This window comes from Natator depressus, chromosome 5 (assembly GCF_965152275.1).
Source record: "Natator depressus isolate rNatDep1 chromosome 5, rNatDep2.hap1, whole genome shotgun sequence".
Taxonomy (NCBI): Eukaryota; Metazoa; Chordata; order Testudines; family Cheloniidae; genus Natator; species Natator depressus.
In genome coordinates this window covers 27,011,485-27,032,828 of record NC_134238.1, presented here as the reverse complement: position 1 = coordinate 27,032,828, position 21,344 = coordinate 27,011,485, and the positions used below count along the sequence as shown (strand labels likewise).

General features: G+C 43.8%; 1 protein-coding gene across 1 annotated transcript in view; it reads right to left on the bottom strand.

Annotated features, from left to right (window-relative positions):
• Positions 1–7,768: 7,768 nt before the first annotated feature.
• Positions 7,769–21,344, bottom strand: part of OSMR (oncostatin M receptor) — a 52,940-nt gene continuing 39,364 nt past the window's right edge. The window contains exons 10-19 of the mRNA XM_074952497.1: positions 20,577–20,653; positions 19,710–19,932; positions 18,752–18,952; positions 18,105–18,206; positions 17,399–17,581; positions 15,379–15,543; positions 13,367–13,445; positions 13,004–13,076; positions 9,004–11,416; positions 7,769–8,344 (exon numbers count right to left, since the gene is read on the bottom strand). Coding sequence (XP_074808598.1) covers positions 10,808–11,416; positions 13,004–13,076; positions 13,367–13,445; positions 15,379–15,543; positions 17,399–17,581; positions 18,105–18,206; positions 18,752–18,952; positions 19,710–19,932; positions 20,577–20,653 — 1,712 coding nt within the window. The 3' untranslated portion in view covers positions 7,769–8,344; positions 9,004–10,807. The remainder of the gene's footprint in view (positions 8,345–9,003; positions 11,417–13,003; positions 13,077–13,366; positions 13,446–15,378; positions 15,544–17,398; positions 17,582–18,104; positions 18,207–18,751; positions 18,953–19,709; positions 19,933–20,576; positions 20,654–21,344) is intronic.

Below are 21,344 nucleotides of genomic sequence, written 5' to 3'. Positions count from 1 at the left end.
AACTACTTACATTTGTCCTGGTGTCTTAACTACCTCTAAGCACGAGAAATGAGTTGGAATTTCTTATTATACAGTGTATTTGAGTTACTAAATATAACTAGAACAACTTAAATTTTCAAATGAAAATTGGGCAGAAATGCCCATTTGAGGAAAAATTCCCATTTTCCGAAAAATATTTTAATCTATTTTTATAAATTGATGAATCAACTTTAATTTTTATCACTTAAATTACAAATTTTCATAAATGATTTTTGAATTTTGAAAAATGTTTAAACAGTTTTAACCATATGATCTTTTACTTGTGGTAATTACCAAAGTGTTTTTTTAGAAAGTAATTCAAATTATTAAAAAATCACTTTTGAAAGTTTCCTATTTTGGAAATGAATGATAACATGTTGATATATTTCAAAAAGCAAAAAATTCCATTTTTGAAAACTAAATTAAAATTTCAGATTTTTTTAGTTTTTGACCAGTTCTTAATATAACCCATAAAGAATTTTTTCCATAATAGTATAGATATCAAGTGACATAGGACTCAACAGGATATACTATACTGGTGTATAGTTTTTATTACAGTGTTCCCACTATTCTTTGACTAATATGTCATTAGAAAATAACACAAAAAGGATTATCCTTGCTTGGATATCGGCTTACTAATGCTTGACTGTTTTCATATTGTATCTTATAAGTACAATTAATTTATGTGATGTGGCTGCCATTGGTCTGGACTAGTGGGTGGGTTCTCTTCATTTCTGAGGTAAGTGATAACCAGTCTTGATGTAGGATTTTCAAACGTCCTCTTGGCGAACAGTGAAGCTTTCCCAGTTGTTCTGCAGTCCAGCGTGTGTCTCAGTTCTTGACATCTAGGCTACTCTCTCTCTGCTGCTGATGGAAACAGATCAGAGTTCTGGAGTCGCGTCTGGCCATACTTCCACTTGTTTCCAATTTCTCTGCCTCTGTGGCAGCATGCAGACAGCTCCCACCTTCACTTCTGCTTGGAAGGTGTGGGGGACTTCTTTGTCTAAATTTGGGGCAGTGGTGATCTCCCTCTCAGCCTCTCCTCCTCCCTGGCCAGTTTTTTAGCTGGGTGTTGGAACTCCTGAGAGCTGCAGTTGCAGTGCCTCCCTGCTTGCTTCTCTGCAACTTCCAGGTATGGGAGAGTAGCCTAAAAAGCTCCAACTGAAATCCATACAGTGCTCCATCTGTCAGACTGCCCTCCTGAGGCTTGGAAGACAGTGAGTTGTTCCCAGGCTGCACCCAGCCTTCTAGATCTAACTCTTTTAGGTCCAAGGGCTATGAGTTGGGCAGGCATGTGGGATCCGCTACTCACTAGAGTTGCTGTGACTTCAACATGGGTAAAATGAACCAGGAGTCAATGGACAGAGCAGGGAAAGGCTCCGAGGACAAGGAGGACCCCAGCCAGCTGACTCAAGGGATAAGTCCCATGGGGCCCCTGGAAAACAGAGATGGCAGACTTTGCAGGGTAACAAATCCCTCCCTCCTCCTTCCCCTGACCCCCAAGTCCCAAAATGAGCATACTGGGGAAAGAAGCAGGGCTCATAAGCACTTCCCAATTTGGCCGGGAGGACTCTAGAAGCTTTTTCTCTTCCACATCCCTGGGGGAATGGGACACAGCAGGGGAAGACTCAGGAGGAGATCTTTTGAGATCAGGCTCTTGGCAATGCTAGCTGCACAAGTCTTCACCAAAGCCGCAACAGCTCATAAGCTCTCTAGGTAAGCTAAAAAAAATCAAAGGACGCAAAAAAAGGGGAAGAAAGTGTAAAAAGATCTAGGTGGTATGAGTCCTCTTCTTTTTCCCCCTGCACAGAGAATGGTGACTTGTCAGGCTCTGACTCTGATCAGGATTGGGGAAAGCCTTCCCCTGTCTCCCCCCACCATGAGAAATTCAGGGCCATATACCAACAAGGTTGTATCTACTATTCAGATTCAACCTAAAAAAATCCCAAGAGTAAGCCTCTGAGCCAATTTCTCCCCTCAAAATACTCCCCTGAGGCCGTGATTCCCCTACCTTCCTCCTTCGAGGAAGTAATCTGGGATGAGTGGGGTAAGCCAAACAAGGGCAAGCATGTTAACAGAAAGGATCTTAGGTTCTGTAGGATCTAGGAATGAAAGTTCCAGTTACTGAGATACCAAAGGTTGACCCTGCCATAGCATCCCCCTCTCAAGATATGGTTCTATCTGAAGGATCCCATGGACAGAAAAATGGAGGCTACTCTCAAAGGCTTTGAGGTTTCCCTCAGAGAGTCCCTGACAGCTACTTGCTTTCTTAAGACATCTCTTTCCTGGCTGGAAGATTTCTTGAGCCATCAAGGCTAGAGGTCACCCTGACTTTGGATCTATTTTAAAGAAAGGTTTCCTCATTGGACACAATGAATCTCAACCAAAGCTATGGCCACCAGCTCAGTGACCAGGCATCACATATGGCTCAGTCCTTGTGGAAGATGGATAGACGCTCAAAGCTGGTGCTGTGCTCTGCCAAATTCACAGGAGCCCTGCTTTTTGGAAAGAAGCTAGACAAGGCAGTGGCAGACAATGCTGCAAAATCTAGAGAGGCCCTCCTGACATCACATCATGCCTTTAAGAGAGAGCAGAGACCAGTTTTCAGATGAAAGTGCTCCTTTTGGCCTTCATCCTCACAGAAATACCAACACAGAAACAGCAGGTTCTCCAGAAAAAGCTGTAGAATCTTAGTTTGGGAAGAAAGCCAAGCCCTGAGGGAATTCTGCTGCTCCCAAAGCCTCTTTATGACAAAGACTGCATAGGTTTCCACCAGGAGCTGAAGCCTAGGGGCAGGATTTCCCATTTCTGGGGGAAATAGATCAGTGAGCCAGGGATCGTCCCTTGTGTTATAGGCTCCACCCCATCTGTTTTTCATTCAGTTCCCCCATCTCAAATGACCCTTTAAAGCAAGGTCTAGTCCAGAACAAAAATTTTCACCTCCTGGATATGGGAGTAATAGGGACCATTCCCTCAGAAGAAAGAATCTCAGTGTTTGTGGTGTTTAGATGTTGCTTGTAATTATTAGAATTGGGAGCACTGGCTGTTGGGAGTCTGAAAGGACAGGAAACAGGAAGGAGGAGGGAGGAGTTGAAGAGGCTGAGGGAGAGCTACTGAGGGTGCAGCAGCAGCTTGGAAAAGAGGTTTCCACTTTAAAAATAAAGTTCTGTTGATGTTTGTTAGTACCTTGCCTGGCTACTACAAAAGTGTTCTACTCCATATTTATCATTCAGAAGTGTTGGGGGGAATCCAATCCATTCTAGATCTCAAGAGGCTCAAAGCAGATGAAGAAAATTTAAGTTCTGAATGGAGACCCTAATCTCTGTGGTGTCATCCCTGTCCCAGGGCAATTTTCTGACTTTAGTAAAAAACAAACAAATAAGGAGTCCTTGTGGCACCTTAGAGACTAACAAATTTATCTGGGCATAAGCTTTTGTGGGATATAACCCATTTCATCAGATGCCCCTACTCTACTTGCGCTACATTGATGACATGGAGACCCTTGAGGAATTCCACTTAGATTTCAAAAATTTCCATCCCACCATCAACCTCAGCCTGGACCAGTCCACACAAGAGATCCACTTTCTGGACGCTACAGTATAAATAAGTGATGGTCACATAAACATCACTCTATACAGGAAACCTACTGACCTCTATACTTACCTACATGCCTCCAGCTTTCATCCAGACCACATCACACGATCCATTGTCTGCAGCCAAGCCCTCAGATACAACCGCATTTGCTCCAATCCCTCAGACAGAGACAAACACCTACAGGATCTCTATCAGACATTCTTAAAACTACAGTACCCACCTGGTGAAGTGACGAAACAGACTGACAGAGCCAGAAGGGTATCCAGAAGTCACCTACTACAGGACAGGCCCAACAAAGTAACAGAACACCACTAGCCATCACCTACAGCCCCCAACTAAAATCTCTCCAGCGCATCATCAAGGATCTACAACCTATCCTGAAGGATGATCCCTCACTCTCACAGATCTTGGGAGACAGGCCAGTCCTCACTTACAGACAGCCCCCCAACCTGAAGCAAATACCAGCAACTATACACAACAGAAACACTAACCAAGGAACCAACCCCTGCAACAAACCCCGTTGCCAACTCCGTCCGCATATCTATTCAAGGGACACCATCATAAGACCCAACCACATCAGCCACATCATCAAGGGCTCGTTCACCTGCACATCTACCAATGTGACATATGCCATCATGTGCCAGCAATTCCCCTCTGCCATGTACAATGGCCAAGTCTCTACGCAAAAGAATAAATGGACACAAATCGGACATCAAGAATTGTAACATTCAAAAACTAGTAGGAAAGCACTTCCATCTCCCTGGGCACTCAATAACAGACTTAAGTTGCCATTCTTCAACAAAAAAAAACTTCAGAAACAGACTTCAACAAGAAACTGCAGAACTGGAATTAATTTGAAAATCTGACGCCTGAAAAAAGACTTGGAATGGCTGGGTCATTACAAAAAACAATTTTCCCTCTGTTGATACTCAGACCTTCTTGTCAACCGTTGGGAATGGGCCACATCCACTTTGATTGCATTGGCCTTGTTAGAACTACAAAATGTAATTTTCCCTCTGTTGATATTCACCCCTTCTTGTCAACTGTTTGGAATGGGCCACATCCACCCTAATTGAATTGGCCTCATTAGCACCGATTCCCCACTTGGTTAGGTAACTCCCATCTTTTCATGTGCTGTATATTTATACCTGCTTACTGTATTTTCCACTCCATGTATATGATGAAGTGGGCTATAGCCCATGAAAGTTTATGCCCGAATAAATTTTCGTCTCTAAGGTGCCACAAGGACTCCTGTCTGTTTTTACTGATACAGACTAACATGGCTACCCCTCTGAAACCTTTCTGACTTCCGTGGACCTGGCAGATGCATATAGCCACATCCCTGGCAGACTGGGCCATCACAGGTTCCTAGGGTTTTCCTACAGCAGGAAGCAATCTCAATATCAGATGCCTCCCATTCAGCGTGTCTTGAGCCCCACATGTTTTTACAAAGGTGGTGGTGATAATCATAGCCAGACTCCGGTTTCAGGGGATCCATCTGTACTTGTTCCTGCATGACATCTTAATCAGAAACAGCACACACACTTACATCCCTAACCTTGAATCTCCTGTAGGCGAATGGCTTTATTATCTACCTCGAGAAAAGCGCCTTGATTCTGTCCACCCAAATAACTCACTTGGGAGTGGACATAGATACTTTGATAGCAAGGATATATCCCTCTTCTAGAGAGGTTCCAGAAGGTTCAAGAAGACCTTACATTGTTTTGGAACTGCAGGAGGGCCCACTATTGCAGTGAAAATTCAATTGCTAGGCCTTCTAGTATTGTGCGTAGGGATCACTCCATGGGACAGGCCTGTGCATAATCACACATCAGGTGCCTTCAAGGCTTCATCTTCAAGGTATGGAACCCACTTCCCAGAATGCATGAAAGATCAAATAAGGATTCCGGCACAGGTGATCAACTCCTTAAATCAGTGGTCAGCCCAGGGCAATGCCTGCCAGAAAATGCACATATGCCTTCCAGATCCCCTGATCCTGACAACTGATGACAGTCTGGAGGGCAGGGGAACACACCTGGCATCCCAAACAGCTCAAGACATCTACAACATGGAGGAAAGGACCCACAACATATAGCTCATAGAACTATGCAGTCAAGCTTGAGCTTACCCAAGGTTCATTCCAGCCTAGAGAGGAACCAGTCAGATAACATGACCACAGTCACATATGTGAACAACCACAGGAGAACAAGATGATCAGGGTTACATGCCAGAGCAATGGAAATCATGTAATGGGCAGAGCACACTCTCGTCTCTCTGAGGGCAGTTCATGTAAAGGGAGACCTGAACCAGAAGGTGAATTGGCTCAGCAGGCCCAAGGTCAGCAGTTCTGAATTGTGCCTGTATCAGGAAGTCTTCGAGTTAATTGTCCAATCTTTCAGCCTACCCTCAACTGACCTATTCACAAACCACATGAATGTGACAAGATCAAGGTACTTCACCAGAGGAGTAGACCCCAGAGCCAAGGAGACAGATGCACTATCACACAGACGGCCACAGGGCCCCCTCTATGCATTTCCATCCTTCCCATTATTAGGGAACGTGGCCCAGAAAATAAAATGAGAACAGGTAACAGTAATGGTAACCCCACATTGGCCAAGGAGACCTTGGTTTTTGGACTAGAGCTGAAATAGTACTGCCACTACAGCTTCCAAAGAGACAGGACTTCCTCTCACAAGGTCCTCTGCTTCATCCAGACCAAACTGGCTGCATCTAACAGCCTTCCTATTTGAAAGGGAAGCACTAGTACTGTTGGGTCTGTCGTCCAAAGTCATCAGATCACATATTTCATCTAGAAGACTATCAACCTTGAAAGCATACTCTGTCTGTACCAAGTTTTGCAGAACATGAAGCAGCCAGAATTCCTGGATTTCTAGGGCTTATCTTCAATTTCTTCAAGAAGGCTTTGACGAAGGTCTCTAACCAAGCACCGTCTACACTATGAAATTAGGTCGAATTTATAGAAGTCAATTTTTTAGAAAGCGATTTTATACAGTCAATTGTGTGTGTCCCTACTAAGCTCATTAAGTTGGCAGTGTGTGTCCACAGTACCGAGGCGAGTGTCAACTTTTGGAGTGTTGCACTGTGGGTAGCAATCCCACAGTTCCAGCAGTCTCCACCGCCCATTGGAATTCTGGGTTGAGCTCCCAATGCCTGATGGGGCAAAAACATTGTCGTGGGTGGTTTTGGGTACATGTCGTCAGTCACCCCTCCCTCTGTGAAAACAAGGGCAGACAATCGTTTCGCGCCTTTCTTCTGGGCGGGCGCCATACTGCTTTCAGCAGACTGTGCAGTAGGGCTGCAAACCGTCGTCATTGAACGACCGCTTCCGCTTCCACTTCCACTCTGCTCTCCTGGTGGTCTCGCAGGTCCTCTATATGACTGTTGTCATCCGCCGCTTCCGCTGCAACTCTGCTCGGCTGCTCTTGTCTTGCCATACCACGGCAAGTGTGCAGCCCGCTCAGTTGTTGTGTTCTGGCAGCAGTCAGTACAGTAGGTCTGCAAAACTGGTCATCCAAACCACCGCTTCCCCTGCAACTCTGCTCTCCTGCAGACATGGAGCCCACTCAGCTCACCATGGCAGTTATGAGCATTGTAGACACCTCATGCATTATCATGTAGTCTATGCAGAACGTAGTCAGGAGCTGTTCAACTACAGGCTGAGCAAACGCAGAATGGTGGTAGAATGTGCATTTGGACGTTTAAAAGTGCGCTGGTGCAGTTTACTGACTCAGTTAGACCTCAGCAAAACCAATATTCCCATTGTTATTACTGTTTGCTGTGTGCTCCACAATATCTGTGAGAGTAAGGAGATGTTTATGGCAGGGTGGGAAGTTGAAGCAAATTGCCTGGCCGCTGATTACGCACAGCCGGACACCAGGGCGATTAGAAGGGCACAGCAGGGCGCACTGCGCAATAGAGAAGCTTTAAAAACTAGTTTCATGGCTGACCAGGCTATGGTGTGACAGTTCGGTTTGTTTCTCCTTGATGAAAATCAACCCCCTTGGTTCACTTTACTTCCCTGTAAGCCAACCGCCCTCCCCTCCCCCCCTTTGATCACCGCTTGCAGAGGCAATAAAGTCATTTGTTTCAAATTCATGCATTCTTTATTAATTCGTCACACAAATAGGGGGATAATTGCCAAGGTAGCCTGGGAAGGGTGGGCCAGGAGGGAAGCATCGGGTCGGGTGGGGGAGGAGGGAAGGACAAGGCCACACTGCACTTCAAAACTTATTGAATGCCAGCGTTCTGTAGCTTGGGCAGTCCTCTGGGGTGGAGTGGTGGGGTACCCGGAGGGGCCACCCCCACTGCGTTCTTGGGCGTCTGGGGGAGGAGGGCAGTTGATTACACAGGGGCTGCAGTGGCGGTCTGTGCTCCTGCTGCCTTTCCTGCAGTTCAACCAGACACCGGAGCATATCAGTTTGATCCCCCAGTAGCCTCAGCATTGCATCCTGCCTCCTCTCATCACACTGCTGCCACCTCTCCTGTTGCTCCAGCCATCTGTCCTTTCACGTGTCCCTCCTGTCCTCATGTTCATTTTGTGCTTTCCTGGACTCTGACATTGTCTGCCTCCACAGATTCTGCTGGGCTCTTTCAGTGTGGGAGGACTGCATGAGCTCAGAGAACATTTCGGCGCGAGTACATTTTTTTCGGCTTCTTATCTGCGCTAGCCTCTAGGACGGAGATGCTAGTGGCAGCGTTGAAACATTTGCAGCTGCGGGAGGGAAAAAAAGGGAGAGTAAAACTGAAAAAGACACACTGGCCATTTAAAAGGAAGGGCTGATGTTTTCAGGTTAACGTGCAGCACAAACCTAACTAAACCCTCCCCATGCCCAATTTTCTGGGATGATCACTTCACCCCTCCCCTCACCGCGTGGCTAACAGCGGGGATGATTTGTTTTCAGCCACAGGCAAACAGCCCAGCAGGAGCGGCCACCTCTGAATGTCTCCTTAATAAAATTCCCCTATTGCAACCAGGTGACCATGAATGATATCACTCTCCTGAGGATAACACAGAGAGCTAAAGAACGGATGTTGCTTGAATGCCAGCAAACACCGGAACCACACGCTGCCAGGCTTTGTTATGCAATGATTCCAGACTACGTGCTACTGGCCTGGCATGGTAAAATGTCCTACCATGGAGGACGCAATAAGGCTGCCCTCCCCAGAAACCTTTCGCAAAGGCTTTGGGAATACCTCCAGGAGAGCTTCATTCAGATGTCACTGGAGGACTTCCGCTCCATCCCCAGACACGTTAACAGACTTTTCCAGTAGCTGTACTGGCCGTGAATGCATCCCAAGTCTTCAGGACAAATTAATCATTAAACATGTTTGCTTTTAAACCGTGTATTATATTTACAAAGGTACACTCACCAGAGGTGCCTTCTCTGCCTTCAAGGTCCGGAAGCCCAGGTTGGGAGGGTATTGGCTGCAGGTTGATAAACAGTTCCTGGCCGTCAGGGAGAAATGTTTCTCCGCTTGCCTGGTGTGCGCTATCTTCAACCTCCCCCTCCTCATCTTCCTTGTCCCCAAAATCATCATCCCTGTTGCATGAGACTCCCTTGCAGGAGTCCACATACAGGTGTGGGGTAGTTGTAGGAGTACCCCCTAGAGTTGAATGCAGCTCATCATAGAAGCGGCATGTCTGGGGCTCTGACCCCGAGTGGGCGTTTGCCTCTTTGGTTTTTTTGGTAGGCTTGCCTGAGCTCCTTAAGTTTCACGCGGCACTGCTGTAGGTCCTTGTTAAAGCCTCTGTCCTTCATGCCCTTGGAGATTTTTGAAAATATATTGGCATTTCGTCTTTTGGAACAGAGTTCTGATAGCACAGATTCATCTCCCCATACAGCGATCAGATCCAATATCGCCTGTTCGGTCCATGCTGGAGCTCTTTTGCGATTCTGGGACTCCATGGTCACCTCTGCTGATGAGATCTGCATGGTCACCTGTGCTGATCGGCTTGCCACGGTGGCCAAACAGGAAATGAAATTCAAAAGTTTGCGGGGCTTTTCCTGTCTACCTGGCCAGTGCAGCCGAGTTGAGAGTGCTGTCCAGAGCGGTCATAATGGAGCACTCCCGGAGGCCAATACTGTCGACTTGCGTCCACACTACCCCAAATTTGACTCGGTGATGTCGATTTCAGCGTTAATCCCCTCGTCGGGGAGGAGTACAGAAATCGATTTTAAGAGCCTATTAAGTCGACAAAAATGGCTTTGTTGTGTGGACGGGTGCAGGGTTAAATCGATCTAACGCTGCTAAATTCGACCTAAACTCGTAATGTAGACCAGGGCTGGGCTGCAGACTGAACGCAGCAGTCAGAAGTGAGGGTGCCTGGGCCCTAAGCTTAGGTAAGATTGAGATGTATGTAATTCTTGTGTTAAAACACCCTTGCTCTTGTTATGCTTTGTTTCTATTGTTGAGATGAAACAATCCTTTGTTTCTGAAAAGGCCATTCTGGGTCCTGATATTCACTTCTGATCAGAGTTGCTGCAGGGTTTGCAAGGCCGAACCCAGTTGGGCAATCATGATTGGTACACGGAAGGAGGGCTGTTGCCTGAGATTCAGTCTTAGAGTGAGAGAATCATGGGATTCCCCCCTAGAGGCAGGTGGTGAAGGCATGGGGCCTAGCACCTGAAGGGGTGCACTCAGACAGCCCAAAGAAAGGTCAAAGGTGCAGCTAGTGCTGTGTACCACAATAAATTCCTTTAAGCACTTAGCCCCCAGAATGAAGGCTTCAGCTGATCTTTCATGGCAATTTTTTTTTTATTACTGTTATGTGGAAAATTAAATAAAAAACACAGTTAACTAACATTCTGACCCCAACCAATCAAAGCCAGGGAGTTCAAAGTTAGGAGTAATGTTCCATGCTGAGGTTCACAATACATGCCTTCTATGCTAGCGTCAGCAATGCAATAAGTCCATGCCGGATAATACATGTGAAGGGCGTCCCTTGGCTGTGATCAGAGAATGAAAATGTTCTCTGTTGTAGTTTAGTGACCTTGCACAAATCATGGTGCATCTCATCTCTCACATTCATAGATTTTAGGGCCAGAAGAGACAGCTGTGATCTGAATGTGTAGATACTATAGGCCATACCATCTCACCCTGTAATTCCTGCTTAATGCCCTTAATTTCTGATTGAACTGCAGCATACGGATTGTTTAAATGTGCAGGTCAGTTTTTAATGCCGGCCTGGAAGCAATAACGCTGTTGAGTTGCTAGAAGCAGAGCTGTCCTGACTCTGAATGCCTTCATCAGATGTAGATGTGACCAGCTCTGAACCCAAGACTGTTTGTATTTTGTAACTTGAATGTTCCATGGGCTCAGTGGAATGGGGCAAATCACTCAACTTAGCCTCAGAACGAGGTACTTCCATTTGTGAAATATATCTCAAACTACCTTCTCTCTCAGTGATTTCTCTTAATGATGTGACAGTGTCTTTACTCAGAATTTCAATGTAATGCTGTGGCTGGTACAACAAGATAGACAACTGTGGCTCACTCTTTTCTGACATCCACAGGTTCTGATAGAGGCTGGAACCAAGTGCAGTCTGGGAAGAATAGGCTAAGTTTTCAAATGAAGTGCAAGCTTCTGGAGCTGACTGTGTGCACATCAAATTTCCCACTTCATTTTGAATAAAATACACCCAGGAAGGATTGATAACTTTGCTTTCACTTTCTAAAATAGTCCCATGGCTCCACAGCTGTAGTGTATTGGCTTCTGATGTATTCTCCAATACTACAGTATCAGGAATGCAGTCACTTAGCTTCAGTACTGCTTCAGAATTAAGCTGCAGAGCAATGAGAAGACCGTTACTTTAGAACAATGAAAAATACACTGACTAGGTGAAAAGGGAATGATTATTTTAAGCATTTTTAGAAATGTAGAGTAAATTCTGTATAGTCAGAATTTTTACAAGATGTATAGGATCAGAGGGGAGAGCATACACATCATTCTAGTTCGCTGGAAGTTTGATCTTCAGCTGGATCTAATTACAAGACAGTTTTGGAGAGCTCTTTTTCTAATCTCAACAGAGGAAATTTGCTGAGCAATGAGAGACCATGCCCCTTTGAACAGATGTACAAGTTCTTAAATTAGTGTCGGTCATGTAACACTGCAAACCATAATTAAGACTGCAGCTGAGGGTATGTCTACACTTACCATTTAAAGTGCAAAAAGTCCCTTTTTTGCGCTAAAACCACGGGAGCATCTACACTTATTAATGACTTTTTGCATTGAAACTCAGAAGTTTCACTGCAAAAACAAAATCACCTTCAAGAGAGGCATACAGCTCTTACCACTGTTCTTTTTGCGCTGCTGTGAAAGTGAAGACACGTTCTACCATTGTAAACCCCTTTTGACCTCCGAAGGATATCCCACAGTTCCAAAAGCGACCACTCTGTTCAGCACCTCCTCTGCTCTGACACACAGACATCCGCCCCTTCCCTTGTAAGCCCTGGGACGTTTGAAGCTCCCTTTCCCTTAGTTTGTAGATGTGATGGGGAAAGCAGCCAGACAGCAGGAGGTTTTTAAAAAAATGCCACAGAAGAAACAAGGAAGTAATGGGGCTGCTGGGACATGAAGCAGGGCAGCACGGGACCCAGAATGCCTTCCGTTCACACACCCCCCTTCCGACAAGACCTATTGAGAGAGCTGAACTGTGGGATAGCTGCCCTATAGCGCTGCTCTCATTGGCGATGGAAGTGCTGGTAGTGTAAACACTCTCTGACACCTGAGGAATTGAGTGAGTACACAAACCAGCGCTTTACTTTCACCAGTTCCCTATCAGTGGTGAAACTTACAGCGCAAAAACTCTGTAAGTGTAGACATACCCTGACTGTGTTAAACCTGTTTGGGGGGCTTGTTCTTCTAAAAATCCACAGGGAACATAAACATTGGCAGGCTACGTTCTCCCAGAAGTCTAACTTCTTGCTGTAGCAAACATCAGGAGAGGGAGCAGCAATCAGGCACAGTTTACAGGACTCCCATAGTCAAGATGTAGTGCATGTCTCAGAAGAATAGTCAAATGTAAGCTCTAATTTTGAAAGCTAAGATATCAAAGGGCATTAGAAGGACTTTGCTCTGACAGGTCTGAGAGTGTGGAAAGAGCTTTTATAACTTTTGAAGTAACTGTCTAGAGCCTATCCTTGCAAAGACAGACTTCAAAGCATAAACTAATCACTACAGAGTCATGTCGATGGAAAATGGAGACTTTTTTCAACCAAAAGAAAAGTTAATCAGACAAGCCGTTTGTAAAATGAGCATCATTATTAAAAATAATTGTCAATACAGAAAGAAAATTCTTCTAATACGTTTTGCTGGACCTTAGTTTGAGAATAGAAAAATTAAAGTTATTGGATTTGTCTAATGACTTCACCTTTAATCCATTAAATGAGAGGACTTGGCTCTTGTTAGGATTGGGAATTTCAGGATAACAGCAATCCTTCACCCTAGAAAAACACAGACAAACAAGTAAACTTTGTTCTCTTCATTTGTCAACATTCATTCTCCCTTCACCTGTACAGCAGGGCTAAGATTCTTACACAAATAAGTGGAGATGCCATGTACTATATACCACAGCAAGCCAAATATTCAGGGCATCCACTTACTAAGACGCTCAAAGAGAGAAATGAAGGAGGTATTATGAAGGGGGGTTAAATAGACAAACTACAACTCCATTTTGAATTAAAACAGACCATTTCTCTATTTACAGAAGGAAAATGTATTGTAATGAACTTACCACTTGATTTTCCAGAAGCACACAGCAGTTATTACTACAAAAGGAATGATCACTAGCAGAACTGGAAGATAAATCTTTGCTATGAAAGAAAAATAGTATTTCAAAAAACAGTTTTCTAACTTTCCCTTGTTTGAATCAATACAATTAGAGCTTCTGGGATAAAAGATCATCTTTAAATCAAGCATGGATGTCTTTCTAAAAGATCTGCTCTACCTCAACTACCTGTCACTAGAGCTGATAACGGAATCACTTGATGAAAGTCTGTGCCCGGCGTTATGCAGAAGGTCAGACTAGATTATCATAATGGTCCCTTCTGGCCTGCAAATCTATAAGTGAACACATGTATTTTTTGGCATTTATTTTTATTGCCAAAAGTTCAGCTTTACCGGTCCTTTTATTTTTTAATTGCCTTTTACTTACAGACACCATCATTTTACCTGTGTTGATTTGCTAACTATCCATGATTTCAAGGAGTAGCTATGTCTTCACAGCAAAAAAAGGTGTGTTTTTATGCTGAGATTGCTATCTTGCAGTAAAACCCCAATGGAGACAAAGCATGGGTAGTTCTGACCTCGATGTAACTGCTCAAGTTCAGTCCCCATGTCCCTCTGGGAGTTACCTCAAGCAGCTGCACTGAAGCAAAAGCTGCCTGTGCCCTGTCTCCACTAGGGTGCTACATTGAAATGGTTACATCAATGTAAAAATTACATTTTTGGGCGGGGGGTGGGGGGTTGCACTGAAGACACTTACTTAGCAAAGCACTTAAACATCTCTAGTCCATCTATCCCTGTGCAAGAAAGAATTGCCATAAATAGGACGTAAGGACATGGTTAAGTGCTTTAGTTAATGGGGGCCAAAGGCCCCAATACTACAGTGCCAAAGCAAGGGAGTTGAGGGAGCTCAGCACCTAACCGAAGTGAGTCCCCAGAACTTAAGTGTCCACAACAATTACCAACGGAGTCATGCAGTGGTGTAACAAAGAAGGAAATTGAGTTTTGATATTAAATTAACCAAGGGGGGACAGAAGGGATGGCTTCTCTTGGGACATTTTTAAGTGTTAGTTTATGGATTTTTATTTTACTTCTCACTGGTTTTGGTTAGGAGACCTTGCTTTTATATACAATTCACTAGCTGTCTGGGAGGGTCTAGGCACTGAGGTATAGTGGTAGTGCATGCTGCTCAGTGTAAAATGTATGGCTTTCATGCACTAATCAACACTCCACTTCTTCTGAGGACAAAGCTGGGGAGTTTCAGCTTGGGAACACAAGTCCCAAGAGTGAGATTCTGGTGTGATATCTTCAAGCAAACAGAATTACAGGTAAGTAATTACTTTTTTTTTTTTTTCTGGATGTCTAATTTGGCCACAGTTAGTGAGCATGATTCTAATGCAGCAACCCTTCTTTGGTCACATCTAGCACAGAATGCAAGAGTTGGTGGATTTGTAAGCCAGTTTTTCATACAAACCAGTGTTAGGAAGTCTAGAGCTCTTATTTGCACATAAATTAGCTACTTGGTCATGAAAGCAACAGCCAATATATGCAAAGTTTTATATTCTTCTATAGTTCATAAAATTAGCTGGAACTAAATAAAATTCCTCTCTAATATTTGGAGAAGAGGACCAGGAGTCAGTATTCCTGGGTTCTCGTTTCAACTCTGTCACTGGTTTCATTCTGTAAATGAGCCTCAGTGTTGCTATCTGCAAAGTGCGTATAAATTTGCTTAGCTACCTTACGGGGGATTATGAGGTTTAAATAACATGGTAAAATGCTTTAAATATGCGGCAATGTTTCTAGGGTGAAAGGAGCTATTCAAGTACTATAACATTTAATTTGGCAATTAGTATTATTTGACTGCATCCATTAATAAATCTTCTAACTGGGATCCTTCTCAAATCCATTCATCTCTACCTAATCTTTTTAGAAAACAAGCCAGCAGTGATAGGTGGTAATTTCCCTTCTTGCCCCCCTCCTCTGCCGGCTCCTCCAAATCATATTTTCATTTTCTAAACTCACAGTCATGTAGTGTATCTACGTTTATATAGGCATCAATGGGGGTCTCTCCTCCTCCAGTGTAAGCTTTAACTGCCAGTGCATATGTTGTTTCTGGCATCAGGTGTTTCACCACGTATCTCTTTTCTTCTGGGTTTTCTATAGTGTATTTACATAGGACTGAACCATCTATAATCAAAGGAGATGTTACAAACCATTACTCTCAGTTGTTTTTTAATATGCATTGCCTTTCAGGAAGGGGGATATGCTTTAGCTCAGTGGTTCTCAGATTTATTTGGTCGCGTCCCCGTTCTTTGTGTCTGTAGTCCTTTACGTCCTCCCAGCTCCCTCCACACAAATACACGTGCTGCTGCCCAGCTCTGAAGGCAGAGCAGAGAGTGGCAGCTGCTGGCCAGGCGCACAGCTCTGAAGGCAGCGCTGCCGCGAGCAGCAGCAGAGAAGTAAGGGTGGCACATTGCTCCCTGGAAGCCTCCCAGCTTGAAGGCAGAGCGGCTTCTCATACCCCCACAGAATACATTCCTTTGAGAATCTCTGCTCTAACTCATTACTGCTGGGTTGGGTGGCGCCTCTTCTGATTGGACTGGAGATAGCAGCAGCAGTGTGTTTCAGAGAGCCAATCCAATAGGGGACCAGCCACCAACTTCCTGTCAGAAGTCTCTGCTTCTGCCAAACTACGAGCTCTGTTTCCACTTCCACAATTCACTTACCTTTTGCTAGTAGCTTTTCAGCAGGTTTTGTTTTCTTGGTCTGCCTCTGTCCCTTTCTTCTCTCTGCACCCTCCATCCCCCACCCCGCAACACCTTACTGATAGCTGAGAGGCAGAAATGCGTTCAGTACAAGGGACACAGAGAAACCAGGGCTAGCAATCTGTTCCCATTTCAAGTGTTTCTTAGCCACATCCTTCATCCTTCCCAGCCTCGGCACCGGTTCTGCCTGAGATAACAACCCCCCTGCCCCAGCCCCAATCAGTACCTCAGATGGGGAGGTGGTTGGGCTTTGCTCTAACACCCTTCCTGGGTGGGAATATTTGCAAGTATGTACAGTTACAGTAGTGCCAACTGTTCCACAGTTAATCTTATTCTGACAGGATGTTGATGGGCAGGCCCCTGACAGCCCAGGCTCACATACACGCAGCTTTACCTGACACCCGTCCCCTCAGAAGAGGGGAATGGACCTACTGGTGGTGAATCAGGACACGGTCCATGTTGGAGAAGAGAAATCAACAGGTAAGAATAAACAATTTTTTTTGCATTCAGTGGGAGGGTCTGAGAATTTGGCTGCACTGAAATTTTGTCATCTCGAGTAGAGTTCAATGTGGGACAGGAAAATCAGAGACGATATGCCAAGTAGCTCCGTGCTGCAAATGCTTAACACAGTCCCCAGGTCAGCTTCACCACTAGACGAACAGGCTGTGTAGAGCAGAGCTACGCACATCTTCAATTAATGGAATAAATGGGGAATTTTCACAGAGCCACAACCCTAAAGCTATGAAAACATCAGCACACAAATCGGACCCAACTACCTCTAAAAAATCTCCACTATCATAATAAAACTGATAGCAGCTTCTTTGTCTATCTTCCAAAAAGAGAATGAGTGGGAATTTTGAAAACTCTGCCAGAGCTCAGTTCATCAGAGATGGAAACTCAGTGCTGCACAGGGAGCTGATACTGCAGCCATTCCACCTGTGAAGTGCACTTTGAAGTCAATGGAAGCTCCCTGCATAATGGCCTACAAAATGGGGCCCTAAATAATCCCCTGTATATTGGTAGAGTCATGCTTCTGTCAATTAAAAGCACTCTACACTCAGTCCTTGGAGAGATGGCAACAGTTACCTCACTTTAGAGGTCAACATCATTCCATTTATTCCCCAGTGTGTTTATCTGCCTAACATGTACGTGTGAGGAACTTTTCAGGAGGCTCCAATTTATTGATCTCCTGAGCAAAAAATCTGCAGCTTTTCACACATTTCAGCATGTGATGGATTGATGGGCGTACAGCGTTCTGGGTTCAAAGAATCAATTACCTGAAAGAGCATGTTTTGCGGATCCCTTCAAACTGCATTCTTCTTCTTTCATGGTTTTCACATAAACATGATAACCTCTTATGAATCCAGGCTGTGACTCATTTACGGGATAAGAATCCCAAGTTACGGTCACCGTGTGGGAAGTCATCTCAGCTATTTCCCCTTGAGGGTTAAGTCTAGGAGCTGGAAGGAAGGAAATTGACAAACATGTTTGATTTCTAGAAAGTTTATCTCCCCACTTGGCATTGCTCCTGAATTCCCATCTGTTGCCTCTTGTTAAATTTGCGTTGTTTATAAACTGATCACCACTGATTTTCAAATAAAAACTGAACTAAGCCTGTTCTTCCTGAAAGCCTCCTGGTACCACAGAACATCTGTGGACCCATCTACGTCATGCATAGAAACAACTGTTTAATCATAGTTATTGCTAATGTAGTTATAGCTCAGTTTTCCTGACTGGTGTGGACTCTTGTTTTCCTGACATCTGTACTAACCAAACTGCCTCATAGCAGTCACCAGAGGCCATTTTGTAGTGTTTTATTAAATATATGCAATGGGAATGGGGGAAGCAATATTGTATATGTCAAACATTGCTTGTAGTTAGTGCAAGGAGGCAGAGAAAAGACAGTACAGCTACAGAACTCCCCTCTATTTTCATGAGCCCCATTTAGCAAATATGTACACATGTAAAATATTTTCAGCTTACCCAGTTCTTTGGTGTACCCAACCTTCTTCCCCAGGAAAAAATATTCATTAGCTAGAGATCCATAAACCCTGAAGTTGTATCTGACCCCAGGCATGAAAGCAGCTAGAAAATAATAAAGCCGTTTTTAAAAAGTTAAGCTTCAGTAGTTTTAGGTAACAAAACGGAACCACATTTGATTTATATGGAGCTCTATAATTCATTAAAAATCCTGATCTTGCACCACTGAAGTTGCCAAAAGGAGGCCCTAGAAAACACAGCTCTTACTTAGTGCTGGTAAGACAACTGGAGGTGTTGAAACCAAATCCCAGCTAACTCTAGTAATGTTGACCACCTGTTTGTGGTGTTTGATCAAAATAGTAAACAAAACAATACCACAGATGGTCCTGATGGACAAACACCTGTCAGCAATGGTCTTTACTTGGTCCTGCCTCAGTGCAGGGGGCTGGACTTTATGACCTCTCAAGGTCCTTGCCCAACCCTACCTGTCTATGATTCTGTGAAAGAAAAAACTGACACACTGGGCAGTTGTTAGACTTTAATAATTGAGTTCCCAGAATCTGTTTCCTAAAATTCAGGTGCATGCCACCCAATGCCCTAACAAAGAGTTGCAGCATAAACATCTTAATGAAGAATTGTTCTGCTTTCACCTGAGTTGATAAAACAACTGGAGGTGTTGAAATCGAATCTCTTCCACTGAAAGTCACAATGCTGGGACCTCGGAAAGTTGCACCAATCGACAATGTATCCATCAAATGCATTTGTGGCCTTCCAAGAAATATAAATGCCATCAACTGTACCATTAACTCTTTCTTCTTCAAGGTCAGTGCGATCAACCTTTTCTTCAGCACCTTGGAAAGAATGGACTAAAGCACTTCACAAAATAGTATATTTATCATCTATCTATAATATATATGTTTTCTAGCAGGAAGACCTATACTTTAGGTTTAATTAAGATTGGTAGAATTACAATGCTAGTATTGCCATTACTGTACCTGATGACTGGATACCGGTAAAACTGCAGATTTTGTCTTTTCAATAATGTTTCATCATTACGAAATACTCGCCCCCAATAGGGAAAGGACCCTGAAAGTTGATCCCTACCACTAAGAGGCTAATCACTCAAATACCTTGTAGTTGGTTACCTGCATTAAAATTTGTAACATCAGGAACTGAACTGCAGGCTCACAAAACTGGAGCCTGAAATAATAGGTCACTAGACCCTGATTCTGCAATGAGTTCTATGTGAGTGGGATCCTTGCATCCATATGCAAATGCAGGATAGAGAACCTTGTTGGTTAAACCTATATGTATTTTGCTCACTGGGATAACCCCATGAATGTACCATATTATATTTGTGAAAAAACCCAGGTGGGTAGAGAATGGGGAATATATAAAGATACATATACTGCTATTATCTTACAGACTAAGTGATCTCCATTGGTAGAAGGAAGTAGTTTTCAAACACATCAGTGGCAAACAGTCATTTTAATTCCAAGACTAGATTAATTATTCCATGATGATAAATAAAATATTACTGACTGTAAAATAACTATACAAGATAAGCGCCCACAAAAGTTATTTTAATTGGATTGAAGATACACAAACCATTATCTGTCACTCGGGAGATGATCATCACTGAAGGAAGTGAAGAATTAATATTGTTCCTTGCTGCCACGCTGATTTTGTAGGAATGGTTATCGATGGAAATTGTTGTACTGTTTTGTAATGCAGAAATGGAGATGTGTTCAGGCTCAGAGGCTTTCTTTAACTTTTCCCAGGTTATCTCAAATGAAATATCTCCACCATTAGCTCTAAAGTCTGGTAGTGGCTGGGGAAAAAATGGAAAATATTTCAAGACCTATTTAATCTGCAGCTAAATTTACACTACTACAAATTGTATTTGGCATGATTCTTATAGTAGAAGCTTTTAAGGGTACAAAGGATACTGTACTTGTGATATTCTGTTTTACAGAAAAAAGAAAATTGGTTTTCACTTGATGGATGACATTAAACAAATGACAGAATTATTTCTACTTAACCCGTAAGTATATAGAAATATTTTTTTAAATGACTGGGAGTTTTGAAATAAGGCAACCTGAAGGTTTTGTGTATGTTGTTTCCTATTTGTGCTCACTGAATGGACAATTTTAAAAAAGTAGGCTTTCCATTCACTTTTTAAAAAATCATTTTGGCACCCAAACTATATTTTCTTGGGGAGAAATGCAGGTTCCACTAAAAGAAAAAAAAAAAAGCAACATATGGTCCAAATCCACGGCTTGAACAAAAATCCAGACTCTCTCAGCACCAGTGTAAGCAGTGTGGTGATTATGGTTTCCATTGTCACAAGAGCCACACATCATAATGGAAAACTAAAATGAGAGAGAAATCTTGCACCCTGCCAGGAAAAATACCCCAGATACTGTGCCGGTCATTTCTGTAAACTTTCTTAACCATTTCTGTGCCCAGACTCACCTTCCAAAATAAGGTCACATTCCGTCCTCCCAAAACTGGGGTAACTTCTCTCCAGACATCAAGTTTCCCTGAGGGAGCTGTGATCAATCACATAAAACAAAGCTGTTGTATATTGGGAAGGGTGAACTGTCCAAACCTTTGCTAATATTTGTTAAGGAGACCATCCCACGTGCAACTCAGCTAGACCCCAAAACTCACCGACCCTGTGCCTCCATACCAAAAACTGGAGCTCCCTTGAAACTACAAAAACTACTCCTGGCTCATTCCATGCCAAGCCCCACTTCCCCTCCCTCCCCAACACACATGGATGTTCCCACCACTGAATGATGCCTCCGCACCCAAAACGCACAGCAACTACTATGCCCATTCAGTGGTCCAGCTGCACCCACTTCATATCTCACCAATTCTGATTCATCTGGTGCATTCTGGGCTCTATCAAGCACCAGAACTTCAGATTTAAAGCGGTGGAGACCTAGGAGGTTGATAGATTCCAGACAAACAGAACCTTTTAAAGATGTGGTATGCCAACAGTCAGGGGAGGCATAAGAAGAGGGGGTTACAGGGAGGAGGGAGCCAAGGCAGAGGTACCATAGAAGATAGCTGAAGATATGCTGGGAGTTGCAGAGGGAAGAAGAAGAGCCGGCCAGCACATCTCACTGATCAGGGAAAAAAGTGATCGGATTGAGTTTGGCACAAGGTTCAGATAATGCACCTGGAGTTCTGAAACCTTATCTGGTTTCACCCGAAGCTCGAGTTTCACCGATCAGT